Below are 14249 nucleotides of genomic sequence, written 5' to 3'. Positions count from 1 at the left end.
ACGGACTCATCTCCCGATCCAGAATTAGTACAAACAGCTAAATCCAGATTGATCCAAGCAAATAAAAGGGGCGAGTTAGCGGAAGAAATCAGAATCATCGCTGATGAAATTGAGCAGCTAAACCAAGAAATCGCAGCTTTAGAAGATCAGTTAAACCAAAGACAACCATCAGAAACGCGAGCTCGTTTATATTTTGATCTCGACGGTAAAAAAAATCAAATCAGCTTCACTGCTCGAGGGGCAAAGACAAGCTTTAGATGAAATCTACGAAGGGAATCCACCAACTCGACCTACCACCACCACCAACTCCCCCAGGAGACCCAGAAGAGAATTAACTAAAAGACTGTTTTTGACGGGGCTAACTGGACCTATATACGACAGACTTCATTCGCGAAGCTCATCCGAACCATTACCCCAGGGCCAAAGAGGAAGCATCGTGGTACCCCCCGGTTATTATAGCATGGACTGGTTTCACTTTTTGTTAAACTAGATACCGGGCGTTTCTTTTAAGGTTCACTCGGAATCTAAACGGGTGACTTTGGCCATTACGGACCCCAATCTCAAGTTGCGACTAAACAAAGAAGTGTCCAAGCTATTAAACTTACCCAAAATAAAACTTTTACCCAACGTCATTTACGAAGGCAATTACAATTTAAACCCCTTGAAACTCGCGTTTATTCATTGCAAACAATTAAATACTTTTACAATTTTTATAACGGACTTGCTAGACGTGATAGCTACCGAGCCTAGCACCTGTAATCACTGTAAAACGCCTAAAAAGTTAATACACAGAAACATCAGTGAATTGACTTTTTCTGTTAAAAACGATAAAGGCGAGCTCTTGAATAACATCGGCAAATTTTAATCGAGTTAGACATTTTTAAAACGCGTAATTATAAAAGTAATAAGATGACGACTAACATATACCCGGATCTAAGTAAACGCTCGGATTTGACTTTAAACTCGGCTGAACAAGCGGAAACCAACATTTACAGGCTAAGAAAGATCGAAGAAATTAAATCCCAAATGCAAAGAGAACGCGACGCGAGGGAAAATAGTTACAAAAAGATCAAACGACTCTTAACCGCGCTCGGATACGTAGAGCACGGCGTGGAAGCAATTGGAGTCACATCAGCAGCCGTAGGCATTCCCGCCATTTTGGGTGTTGTCACCGGGCCCGTCGGGCTCGTGATGGAAGGCGCTGCTATCGGCGCGTTTTGCTTTACGCGGTTCTAAAGTACGCCTCTCGTAGACTCGCCCACAAAACTAAAAAACACGACCAAATTCGAATGTTGGCAGACGCTAAATTAAACACCATCGAGGGATACGTATCTCACGCGATTGAAGACGGTGACATATCCCAGGAAGAATTTGTCCTTATTTTATCCGAGCTGAAAAAGTTTAACGAGATGAAAGAAAAGATCAGAACGCGTACGTCTACAAAATTGGAAGCGAGCGAAGCGAGCACTAAAGAAGAATTCGAACGTCAAGTCAACGAAAGAGCAGAAGCGCTAGCCAACGAATGGGTGGCGGTTTTAAAAAAAGATCTTATGAAAATCCTTGGCGAATAAGTTTTACAAAGTCGGTTAAATACGAAGAGAAACCAACCGACGGCACCTCCTTTTTAAAATTCTTTTAAAATAAATGGAAGGCAATTTTAGTAGTCTAAATATTTTAGTCAACGAAGACAATTCCTTTACAGCCGAGTTTCCAAATTTAACGCACGCGTATAAATTACCGAAAGTAACCACGGATGAAGCGGTAAATAGGTGATCTACCGAGCCGATATCGTTTTACCAAAATCAATTTAATTTTGCGGTCTATTGCGCGACGACGGCCTGCGGTGTGGGTTTTGATCTGCTGTCCGACCCCAATCCGTACGTCTCGGCTTTATTTAACTTTCACGTGTATTACACCGTACGAAAAATATTTTACGACTGCGTGATGCCCATTCCGAGCGACGACGTATTTGACGCGTTACACAATAATTACGACAATCGGAAGTTTACCGACACGTGTCTTTTATACGGAGTAGACCCGAATAAATCGTACAAACAAACAAGAGACACTTTTACAAACGGATTAGGCACCGCTTATTATTACAACAATGGATATATACCTGTTCCGGGTAAAAACTACGACGCGCACGACTAACACGTGACCAACGGTAAATACGCGGGATCTACTTACATGGGATTTAAAGGCTCCGGTCACGCGAGTACCTACACGGTCACCTGGATTTCACAGTCGGACACGGTTACTTTGGCCTGGTGGGATTTTATTCCTAAAAAGTCTCGGTTGACGGACGTGGGAATCACCAAGGTAAACGAATCAATTCGAGCTTACGTCTACGCATTACTCGGGGCACAGGCGCAGACCAAGACCAGCGTTTTGGCCACCGGCACCGGATTAGACGCGCGACGGCAATCTACTACGATCGTGGAATCTTTAATTAATTCGGACCCCGATCTCGAACAGTCGATCGACCAATTTCAAGATTCGCTACAATACGCAAAAACGCCTTTAAACTTCGTAGATGCTCCGGGTTTGTACCTGGTGCCCTCGGACACGCATCGGTACGTTTGAGGGATATAACATTAATTTACAAGTCGCGACTGAGGACATGAAGACTGGATACGTACCGAGTTTAAATAGCGGAGCGAGTTTAAAAGTTGATTTTAATGAAGAGGAATTACCGAGGAGGGCAATTGTAAAGCCAGTTGTAAAGCAACCAGAACCAATTTTAAAGCCTTTAGACGCACACAACGAAGAAAATCTATCATTGACCATCGGAGCCGTTGCCATGGGTGTCGTCGGTTTTACGTTGTATAAAATTTTAACTTAAACGGTTTGAATTAAGGCGTAAAAAAAATCTCACCCCAAATTTGAGGTGAGATTTAATTTTTTTTTTGGCCTTTTTACCCTTTTTGCACGTACGTCAAAACTAAAACACCCAAGCCTACGAGGAAGGTCCACAGGCGTTCCGCCACCCACCCGACAGCTTTACTCGCCGCGTTAAAAATCCAACTTAACACGCTACCTATGACCCCGGGCAAAGCTCCTAAGGCGCTTGCCCCGAGTTTTTTTAGTACCTCCGCCAGGTTTTTCAGTTGCTGTTTGATCCAATCGGCGGTCTCGGGTCTAGGCGTTGGTTTAGGCGTTGGTGCGGGTTCAGGCGTTACACTAGGAGTTCCAACAGCTCTGACGCTAGCTACGATACTACTAACGATGGTACTTACCGCTAAACTAAAAGCCGTTAAAATGCTTACGATCGTGACACCTTGCTCTCTAAATATCGTTCGAATCTTATCACCCAGGGTGTCATCCGCATGTAAAGCGTAATAAATCAAATCTTTAACTCGCGATATTTGGCTTTTGAGTTGGCCGTTTAATGTGTCTCTGTGATCTTGTAGTGCTTTGAGTTGATCGTTTAATTCACGTAAACGACCCGAATCTTCAGAAGTCTCGAGACTACTTATTTCTTCTTGAATTTCTGTAATTTTAGCTTCGTTTAATCGTATCTGTCCTCTAATCTTTTGTAATGATTTATCTAAAGCGACCAACTCGCGATAGTTTAATCCTTCTGTTTGTATGCCCTTATCTTGGTGAGCTCTTCTACGATGTCACTGACTTGGTCTGATATTTGGGGTAGCTCTTCCATTTGAATGCTCTTTGGTTTAATGGATTTTAACTTTGATTCAGCTTTTTGCACCGATCTTCCATAATTGCCAAATCCCAATTTGAATCTTATAAAATCTTGCGCTGACGTGGTGTCTTCACCCATTCCGGTGTATCCAGCAGCTTTGGCGTTTTTGATGATTGTGTCAAGACCGACGACTAGATCTGGGTTTCTTTTGTCGGTTAATAGCACATCACCGTATTCGCCTTCACGTTTGTAAAATAAACCTTTGCCTTTGCGGTAATCAAACCTTTCATTGTGAAGTACTGATGGTACATCTTTTCTTCCGGCGATTTTAAAATATCGGTAAAAGTCTTCTACAATTGGATTAGTTATTAATGCCGCTCTCCCTCGTTCTAAAGGATCACCGGATAATGTTGCTGGTCTTGGGTTTACGGCCAATTTTGATTCAATCGGTTTTGTTGTTACCTTTTCTCCATATGATGAAGTGTTGGTATCGTCCCCTACAGGTTTATTTAGTTTAATCGGACCTTTTCCTACTTTTAGTTCATGTAATGAAGTGTTGGTATCATCCCATCCAGGTTCATTTGCACCTTCTATAAAGGACGTTTCTTGTCGATCATTCTCAATAAAATCTTGGTCGCGCTCGCTTTGATCGCTTATTTCTTGATTTTCTAAGAGAGGTATTTCCTCAGGATCGAATCCTCCTTCTGCCATTTCTTTTATAATATATGTTTTGTATTTTTTTAAGCGGTGGGCAGGCTTGCGGGCAGGATACCCTGTGCTACCAACCAACCCTGGGTAGCCAATGCACCGCTAGACAACGCGGTCAATTTCAACGAATCTTCGGCGGATAATTTATTTAGATCCGGCGGTTTAATTTTAAAAAGCTTGCTCGACAGCATAGCGTATCCAATAGAAATTCCCGAAACGACGACACCGTGGTAAACCGTATTGGCGATTCCGTTTACGTCGATTGATTTAGCGTTACTCATATTTATATATAAAGAACTTTTAAATTCATTCCATGTCCAAAATTGGTTCTTGGTTAGGAATACTCACTTCGTTCGTGCTCTCTCCGGTCGTACTCGCTACGCTCGTTTTACTCGCTTCATTCGTTTTTCTCGCTTCTCGTTTTGGTTGAATAATTTGTTGAGATCTATTTTTCCAAATTAAATAGAGAAAAACCCCAGTGATACCCAATCCACCGAGTATCAAGCTTCTGTTTTCAAAGGCCATTTGGGTAAAGCTAGATTTTTTTCCTCGGTGTTTTCTTCACCCGCTAGTTTCATCTTGACGAGCTGTTGCTTCATCTTTTTGTTATGCTCGGCTAACTTCTTACCTTGTTCTACACGCTTTGGATTTTTAGCTTTAGTTACCGTCTGAATTTGGTTGCTCGGGTTGCTCGCTACGCTCGCTTCCGTCGGGTTCGCTTCGTTGTTGCTCGTTTCCGTTGACATCCTCTTTTATAATAAGACAACTTTTGTTAAATTCTAGATGTTTTGTTGTAATCAACATAGCTGTAAGTGGGGATAGGTAAACTCCGTACTTGTAACAGACTTCAGTAAGTAGGTGCCCCATCGTTTGACTGATAATCGGGTCGTCGTTTAAATCTTTAGTAAGCGCTTCTTCAGACTTTAAGTTGACGTTGAAACCGAGTAGATCGATCGGGGTAGCTATACCGAGTAGGCGAGAGTAAAGGCTCAAAATCGCGTAGCCGAGAGTTTTTACGATCTCTTTGCCAAATTTAACTTCGTATAGGTTAAAAAGCTTTTCTTGATCTTTGGGCGACAGAGCTTCGATCTCTTTGATCGAGTATTCTTTGCCTAGGTACTTCTTGCTTTCACCTGATGCGGCTATCGAACAGAGTCTATCTTTGACGTTTGGTTTACATTCGTTTGAATCGCCGCTCGCTCCGCTTTGCTCGTTGAGTATGCTTTTGATGTCGTCCATTTAAATATATACGTTTTTATTTTGTTGTAGGTATGCTTTAGTCGTAGGTATAACGTCTGCATAGTTGCCGACCGAGAAACTTTTTTGTCTCATAAAATTGTAGGGCGCCCTCATTCTATTTTTTGGGTTTAGGTCAAGGTTCACACATGACATGTAATTTCCGAACGCAAGTAACGTAAAACCCCAGGAACTTACGCTAATAATTGCCCCAGACTCTACACAATCGGTATGTATTGGTCTAAATTGTTATTAGGTGTGAATTATAAGCATTAAAGAGTTAAACGAAGTAAACTTGGGCCATTCTAAAGGGTTTAAAGGTGAAAATCTGGGAGGATTTGGGGGCATAAACTTGGGCTTATTTTAATCATTCGCCGGGATACTAATTATTATGTACATTTCATAGAGGGTTCAAGCAGAAGTTTTAAGTTAAAATCTTGGACCACGCTATTTCTCATTTATTATTCATTTGTTATTTGTTGTTTTTGGTTTCTAGTGAACCACTACTATACTGCTACTATACCGCAACCGTATACCGTCGTAACCACAGTCACAACAGCAAGGCTGGACTTGCCACACACGGCTACATGTGCACAGTTATTTTATACTATAAAGGCTGTATAGGCCTAAGCAAATAAGGAGCCACATGTAAAGGTTTGAGAGTGAATAAAGTCAGCGAGTTCAGATTGAGTTTGGACATATTTCCCATGTACTAAGCTACATGAAAGTTCACGATTCGTTTTCTGGGCTGAAATATAAGTGCACACTACGTATCAAGTCAAGACAAAGATCATGGCAGATGAAGCTAAGTCAACACCTTCCCCAGAGGAAACCACTAGTAAAGGTGGAGAGAAGGCTCCAACATCGAATCCCCCTCCTCCAGAGGGCAATGGTAGTGAACATGGATCTCAGAGATCAAGCAGATCATTCAATCAGAAGTATCGAGAGGCCAAGACAAGGCTGGAGATGGCAAAATTGCGTAGAGAGCAGCTGAAGAGAAAGCAGGAGCTGGAACAACAGAAAATGATGCTGGAGATGAAGTTGGAACTTCAAAATGTGGAGGATGAAGAGGAGCAAGCACAGTTAGAGGCACAACTTTGGGAGGAGGAAATGGAAGCAGAAGATGAAGCCACAGGAGACAGACCAGATGTCACACAAGCAATTGACGTAAGTGAAGAAGTCACAAGCAGTGCTCCGGCTGTCAATCATGACCCAGCGCAGGCTGACATGAAAGATGTAAGTGGCATTGTAACATTTCCTTCAAATAGTAATGATCAAGAGATAGCCCTAACATTTGCAGCGCCCTCACAGTCCACTCCAGCACAAAATAAGAATGCCACAACACACGTAGCTGGCTTTCACCCTGTTCCAGCACGTGAGCAAACAAGCGTTGAACAGTTGTGTCAGGCCTTGATGCTTACCATGAATATACCGAAGCCTGACATCAAGTCCTTCAGTGGAGATCCAGCCGAATATTGGGCATTTGTGACGGGATTTGAGACAAACATTGGCTCAAAGGTGACCGATGCTCGAACAAGATTGACGTATCTGGTGCAGTACTGCCGTGGTAAAGCAAAGGAGAGCATAGAAAACTGCATATTGATGGAACCAGCGGCGGGTTACAAGAAGGCACTTGAAATTTTGCGAGAGCAGTTTGGTCAACCGCACCTGATAATGCATGCTCTGCTACATAAGGTCACCAGCAGAGGGCAGATACGACCAAACGATGGCAATGCCCTTTGGGATCTAGCAAGAGACATGAGAAAGTGCCAAATAACGTTGTCCCAACTGGGATACAATGCAGACATGAACAGCTCAGGGAACTTACTTAAAGTTCAGCGTCTCTTGCCATTGCACCTTCAAGCAGACTGGGCAAAGAAGGCACAGGCTACCATAGAGTCCAGACAAGAACCAAGCTTTGTGCAGATGACAGAGTTTGTGGAACAAAAGGCAAAGACTGCCAGCAATATGTATAGACAAAACATCAGCAAGGCTGTTAGTCCAAAGGGATCCAGCCCATCTCCACGCTCAACTCCGAAGGCCAAGATGACCACGCTGTCAACCAATTCTGTTGCCGACAGCCGTCCAGACACAAAAAGGAAGGACAAACAGGTCAAGTGTCCATGCTGTTCTCTATCTCACAAACTGGCAGATTGCAAGAATTTCACACTGAAGTCTTACGATGAGCGTCGTAAGTTTGTCAGTGATAATAAGCTGTGTGACAACTGCTTCATTCAGTGGCACGTTGCAAGACAATGCAAATTTAGCAGTCGGTGTGAAGTTGCTGGCTGCACATGGAAGCATCACACACTCTTGCATCCCCCAAGGGCACCGGTTGCAAATTCTGAGGAGAAGGAAGACAGCAACACCCAAGCGGAGCCGAAATCTGCTGGAACGTGTACCTCGACCGGGGCTGGGGAGCAGGTGATAGAAGGTGAAGGGGAAGAGCCTGGAGCATGTCATTCAGTGACATCTAGACACGTAGCTTTACGAGTTCTTCCAGTGAGGGTCATGCATAATGGCCATGAGGTTGAGACTTGTGCTCTACTCGACGAAGGCAGTGACGTATCGCTATGTGATGAAGGGTTGGCTGAAGAGCTTGGAGTCAACAGTAAGAGGTTCACATTCTCCCTGAACACTGTTGCCGGAGAAAGGAAGTACGATGGAATGGAAGTCAACCTAACAGTGAGGTCCACTGAAGGTGAGGAGGAGATAGACCTGCCAAGGGTGAGGACAGTGCAAACCTTGCCGATATCCAGAAGTATCTTTCCAAGCGAGAGAGATGTAAGAAAATGGAGGCATCTGGATGGAATTGAATTTCCCCATACTGAAGGCAGGCCAGTTCAGATCCTGATTGGCGGAGATGTTCCGGAGGCATTTTGGGTCATGGATGAGAGGCGAGGAGGACGCAAAGAACCTTACGCTGTGCGATCCCTTCTGGGATGGACGCTTGTTGGCCCTACATCGACCTCACTTAAGAAACAGGCAGGAGGCCTCAATAGTCATCATGCCAATTTGCAAGATGATCGGCTGCTTCAGCAGGTTCAGAGGTTTTGGGAGGTAGACTTTGGTGGGTCTATCATGGACACCAAGCGAGGCGACTCGGTTGAGGACAAGAGGGCAAGAGCTATTATGGAAGATTCAGTAAAGTTGGTTGATGGCCACTATGAGATAGGTCTGCCATGGAGAGGCGAGAATGTCAAGTTGCCAGACAACAGGGCTCTTGCTGAGACGAGACTTGGCTCCCTCAAGAAGCGCCTGCAGAAGGATGGAGAGCTGTGTCAGCAATACAAGGAGACCATTGATGGTTACATCCAGAAAGGGTATGCTAGGCCGGTGACAGAAGATGTACCAAATGCTGAGATGGGAAAAAGGTGGTATTTGCCTCATCACCCGGTTTTTCATCCTCAGAAGCCTGGCAAAATGAGGATGGTATTTGACTGCGCTGCAAGATTCAAGGGTACATCACTCAACGATAATCTCCTGCAGGGCCCAGATTTCACCAACAGCCTAGTGGGTGTGCTTACACGGTTCCGTCAGGAGACTGTTGCATTGGTAGCTGACATAGAGGCTATGTTTCATCAAGTGCGGGTGCCTCCGAGAGACTGCAATGCTTTACGATTCCTTTGGTGGCCAGATCATGACTTGTCAAAGGATCCCACTGACTTTCAGATGCGGGTTCACTTGTTTGGGGCCACTTCGTCTCCCAGTTGTGCAGGGTTTGCCCTGAGGAAAACAGCCAAGGACTATGGTGCTGTTTATGGAGAGGTTGCTACCAGAGCAGTACATGACAGCTTCTATGTTGATGACCTTCTGGTGTCGGTGAGCAACGCAGAAGCCGGCATTAATCTTGCCTGTCAGCTCATCGGTCTGCTAAACAAGGGTGGATTTAGACTCGGGAAATGGCTCAGCAATAGCCGAGAGGTTCTGACAGCTATTCCAGCTAATGAAAGGGCACCGTCTGTGTTTGATCTGGATTTGGATCACTTGCCCTATGAACGTACTCTTGGCATACACTGGAATGCAGAAGCTGACACTTTTCAGTTCATGACCACTCTGAAGGATAGGCCTACTACCAGAAGGGGTATCTTGTCGACTGTCAGCTCACTGTTTGATCCTTTGGGTTTTCTAGCCCCATTTATCCTAACAGCCAAGATATTGCTTCAGGATGTCTGCAGTGGGGGGCTAGGATGGGATAAAAGGGTTGAGGAGCATCAGTTGCTCAGATGGAGACACTGGTTAGACGATTTGCCGAAATTGGAGGCTTTTACCATCGACAGATGTCTGAAGCCAAGAGGGGTAGACCAAGTAGAAGTCAGTCAGTTACACTTCTTTTCAGATGCCTCTGAACGTGGTTATGCAGCTGCATCCTATTTGAGGACAGTTGATGGTTCAGGAAAGATCAACTGCTCTTTCATTGTTGGGAAGGCAAGGCTGTGTCCCAAGAAGTCCACATCCATACCACGATTGGAGTTGACAGCGGCTGTTCTCTCTGTTCAGCTGAGCAAGATGGTGCAAGACGAGCTTAGATTGCCCATTACCGATGTCGTTTTCTGGACTGACTCGACTTCAGTTCTGCAATACATACGGACTGAAAGTAGACGCTTCCGTACCTTTGTGGCAAATCGGGTTGCAAGGATCCAAGATGCAACTAAGGAGTCCCAGTGGCGGTATGTAGATTCGGAATCCAACCCGGCAGATGAAGGGTCAAGGGGGTGTGGTGCTGACACGATGATTACAGATAGCCGATGGCTGAAAGGGCCACAGTTTCTCCTGATGAGCGAGGAAAATTGGCCCGTGTCTCCTGTTGTCCTGCTGGGCACAGCACCAGATCCTGACATCTTGCCAGTAAACGATGGTCTTGAAGGGGATCCCGAAGTCAAGAGAGTGGTGACACAGACAACCTTAGGTCAGGGAAAGTCAAAGATTGATGATCTCTTGGCCAAGTATTCGTCATGGAATCGACTGAAGAGAGGAGTTGCTTGGCTTTTGAGGTTTGTCCACAACCTGCACCTACGCTGCAAGGGGAAAGGAAAGGATGAGGACCTGAAGCAGGGAACTCTGACTCTTGAAGAGTGCCAGACTGCAGAGAGACAAATCATACGGTACATGCAGCAACAAGAATTTTCCGAAGAGATAGCTCTTCTCTCACAAAGGCAAACCAGTGTGTCCAACGGAAGGAAGGCCAAAAGACGAGTTTCTTTATTTCAGAAGCTTAATCCTGTCTTGATGGATGGCATCTTACGAGTAGGTGGCCGCCTTCGAAATGCACCAATCGATGAGGAGATGAAACATCCAATTATTCTTCCCAGTAATCACAAGGTCACAGATCTCATCATCATACACCATCACTTACAGGTTGGTCACTCTGGTGTCGGAATGACATGGTCGTCGTTGAGGGAGAAGTTCTGGGTCGTTAGAGGTGGTGCAACTGTTAGACGTATCATTGGCAACTGTTTCGAGTGCAAGAGGAGAAATGCTCCATTAAGAAAGCAGTTCATGGCTGACTTACCGGCAGCTAGAGTAACACCAGATGATCCACCGTTTACATCAGTAGGTGTCGACTACTTTGGTCCTATCTTAGTTAAGCAGGGCCGAAGTCATGTTAAGCGGTACGGGTGTATTTTTACATGTTTGTCGATGCGTGCAGTTCACCTCGAAGTAGCCCATTCTCTCGATACCGACAGTTTCATCAATGCCTATCGCCGATTTATAGCAAGAAGAGGCAGGCCAAAGATCATCATGAGTGACAATGGGACGAACTTCATTGGGGGAGAACGAGAACTACGTGAGAGTCTTGATGATCTAAATCAGCGAAAGATCGGCGACTTTCTGTTGCAACAGGGTATCAAGTGGCAATTTAACCCTCCAACGGCAAGCCATATGGGTGGCGTATGGGAGAGAATGATACGGTCCGTGCGCAAGATATTGAAATGTCTGCTAAAAGAGCAAGCTGTGACGGATGAAGTTTTGGTAACCTTGATGGCAGAAGTAGAAGCGATTCTTAATGCAAGACCGCTCACCCCACTGAGCTTCGATCCAGGTGAAGACGAGCCTCTGACACCGAATCATTTGCTACTGTTGAAAGGTAGTCCCAGTTTGCCTCCCGGTCTATTCCAGAAGGAGGATTCATATGGTCGTCGACGTTGGCGTCAGGCTCAGTATCTCGCAGATCAATTTTGGAGACGCTGGGTGCACGAATACCTACCTATGTTGCAACTTCGTCAAAAGTGGACCCAACGAGAGCAGAATCTTCAAGTTGGAGATCTAGTCCTGGTAGCGGATGAGAATCTATCTCGTGGGCGTTGGCCTTTGGGAAGGATCAGTCGCACCTATCCAGATCACGAGGGCAATGTTCGACAGGTGGATGTCAAGACCGGTACCAGCGAGCTGAAACGACCTATCACCAAACTGTGTCTTGTGGAGAGTGCCAAGAACTAGTCGACAACACTTGGGCTGCGACAGGACGTTATACAAATTTGGAAATGAACATCCTTTAAGCTGATTCATTTGGGGCTTGGAATATAACGTCTGCATAGTTGCCGACCGAAAAACTTTTTTGTCTCATAAAATTGTAGGGCGCCCTCATTCTATTTTTTGGGTTTAGGTCGAGGTTCACACATGACATGTAATTTCCGAACGCAAGTAACGTAAAACCCCAGGAACTTACGCTAATAATTGCCCCAGACTCTACACAATCGGTATGTATTGGTCTAAATTGTTATTAGGTGTGAATTATAAGCATTAAAGAGTTAAACGAAGTAAACTTGGGCCATTCTAAAGGGTTTAAAGGTGAAAATCTGGGAGGATTTGGGGGCATAAACTTGGGCTTATTTTAATCATTCGCCGGGATACTAATTATTATGTACATTTCATAGAGGGTTCAAGCAGAAGTTTTAAGTTAAAATCTTGGACCACGCTATTTCTCATTTATTATTCATTTGTTATTTGTTGTTTTTGGTTTCTAGTGAACCGCTACTATACTGCTACTATACCGCAACCGTATACCGTCGTAACCACAGTCACAACAGCAAGGCTAGACTTGCCACACACGGCTACATGTGCACAGTTATTTTATACTATAAAGGCTGTATAGGCCTAAGCAAATAAGGAGCCACATGTAAAGGTTTGAGAGTGAATAAAGTCAGCGAGTTCAGATTGAGTTTGGACATATTTCCCATGTACTAAGCTACAGTAGGTACTCAACTGTGTAGTAAGTTAAGTTAGCTGCTATAACTAGCTGGGTAAGTAGTTGAACGTATTGTAACATTGTTGCTTATTTACTATAACCAAAATAAAATTGCTCAAGCACAGCTGAGTTAGCTACGCTCAAGCAAAGGATAAGTATTAGTAACTTCTTAACAACTAGCTTTCAAATCGTTATACGACGTAACAATTAACTTATCGCTCTTTCTGTTATTGTTGCAGCTATAACAGCAAAGCACGCAATTTGATTTAATATGGCCGATTTTATTATATAATCGTTCGATGGTACAAAGATCGTCTTTGTGTTCTAAGAATTGCATCTGAACTTTGCAATCTGGGTAAAAGCAGCGCGGTTAATCCTCAGTTAACCCGCGGCAAAAGTCTGTGTCAATAAACCGGTCGGGATCAAATCGATTATACATTTTGTCCTTTTGTCGAGCGCTGCGAATCCATCTTGTAATCGTTACCTTGATTTGGTCAGAACAAATCTTACAAGTATGTTTTCGTCTCCTGTGCTCGCAAATCGATGCTCCGTCAAACTCTTTACAACGAGATTTTTGTCTCCCGTGTTCACATTTATTTTGTTCTTGATAGGCTCGTACTTTCTCAATGCAGCCGTTACAGGTCGCGTTAATTTTACCAGTTCTCTGTACGGAGAAGTTTGACGGGTCTAGGAGACAACGGCACTTTTTGCAATTTATTTTATCTTCAATCATCTTATTCAATAAAGGTAATTAAAAAATTTTTCTCGTTTTTAATGAACTAAATAACTTACGGGGGGCTCTGTATTTAATACCAATTTACTAAACCGAACGTCGGGTAGGTGTCTTTTAATTTCTTCTCTCTTTTCGTCCGGTACTACATCGTTTTCGTCGAGACATTGGTCAAAGGACGAACGATCTTTACAATGAAATATCGCGGTCCAAGCGGTATTCTCTCGGAAGTCTTTTCACCGAATAATCCTTTGGTGTTAGAAGCCAACACGAATGAAGATAATGTCGACCGCTAAAAGCCATTTTACTAAAGGCGCAAACAGAACCACTTTTAGATTTCCTTCGATACTTGATAAACTGATCGGCTGCGCAATCGTCGACGATAAACAACGTATTTATCCCATCAAATATTTTTTGATAAAGTTCGATCGCCTCGTTTAATTCTAGTTTCTCTCGATCTAAATCACACAAGTAAACGTTTTCGTCGCTGTATATCCATAGTCGGTCCAAGTATGTTTTGTTCTTAAAAAGCGTCGGACATATAATTACGATGGCTTCAAACGCGAAACGGTATTTCCGTCTTACCCACGATTAAGGCGCAGTGAGGATTTTAAAACATCTCGTTCATTTCATTCACTCGCTTTGCTCGTTTATTCGCTTCGCTCATTTTAATAAACCAGACTTTTAAAGTTTCCGTCTTCCACCGTGAGTTGAAATCCATCACCAAAAATACGTGCATC

At 44.1% G+C, this 14249-nt stretch overlaps 1 protein-coding gene across 1 annotated transcript; it reads left to right on the top strand.

Annotated features, from left to right (window-relative positions):
• Window positions 1–6382: 6382 nt before the first annotated feature.
• On the top strand, window positions 6383–12031 carry LOC147795311 (uncharacterized). The gene has a single exon (XM_087132086.1). It carries the CDS (start codon window positions 6383–6385, stop codon window positions 12029–12031), a length of 5649 nt encoding a protein of 1882 aa, XP_086988212.1.
• The last annotated feature ends 2218 nt before the right edge of the window (window positions 12032–14249 follow it).

This window comes from Acanthaster planci, unplaced genomic scaffold (genome assembly GCF_054643075.1).
Source record: "Acanthaster planci isolate LZ-2023a unplaced genomic scaffold, COTS_SCS Contig79, whole genome shotgun sequence".
Taxonomy (NCBI): Eukaryota; Metazoa; Echinodermata; class Asteroidea; order Valvatida; family Acanthasteridae; genus Acanthaster; species Acanthaster planci.
Note: the sequence above shows the minus strand (reverse complement) of the source record. Positions and strands in the feature narration are given on the sequence as shown.

What these genes read in the sequence shown, in the direction of transcription:
- LOC147795311 (XM_087132086.1), top strand. Translation starts at nt 6,383, where the DNA reads ATGGCAGATGAAGCTAAGTCAACACCTTCCCCAGAGGAAACCACTAGT.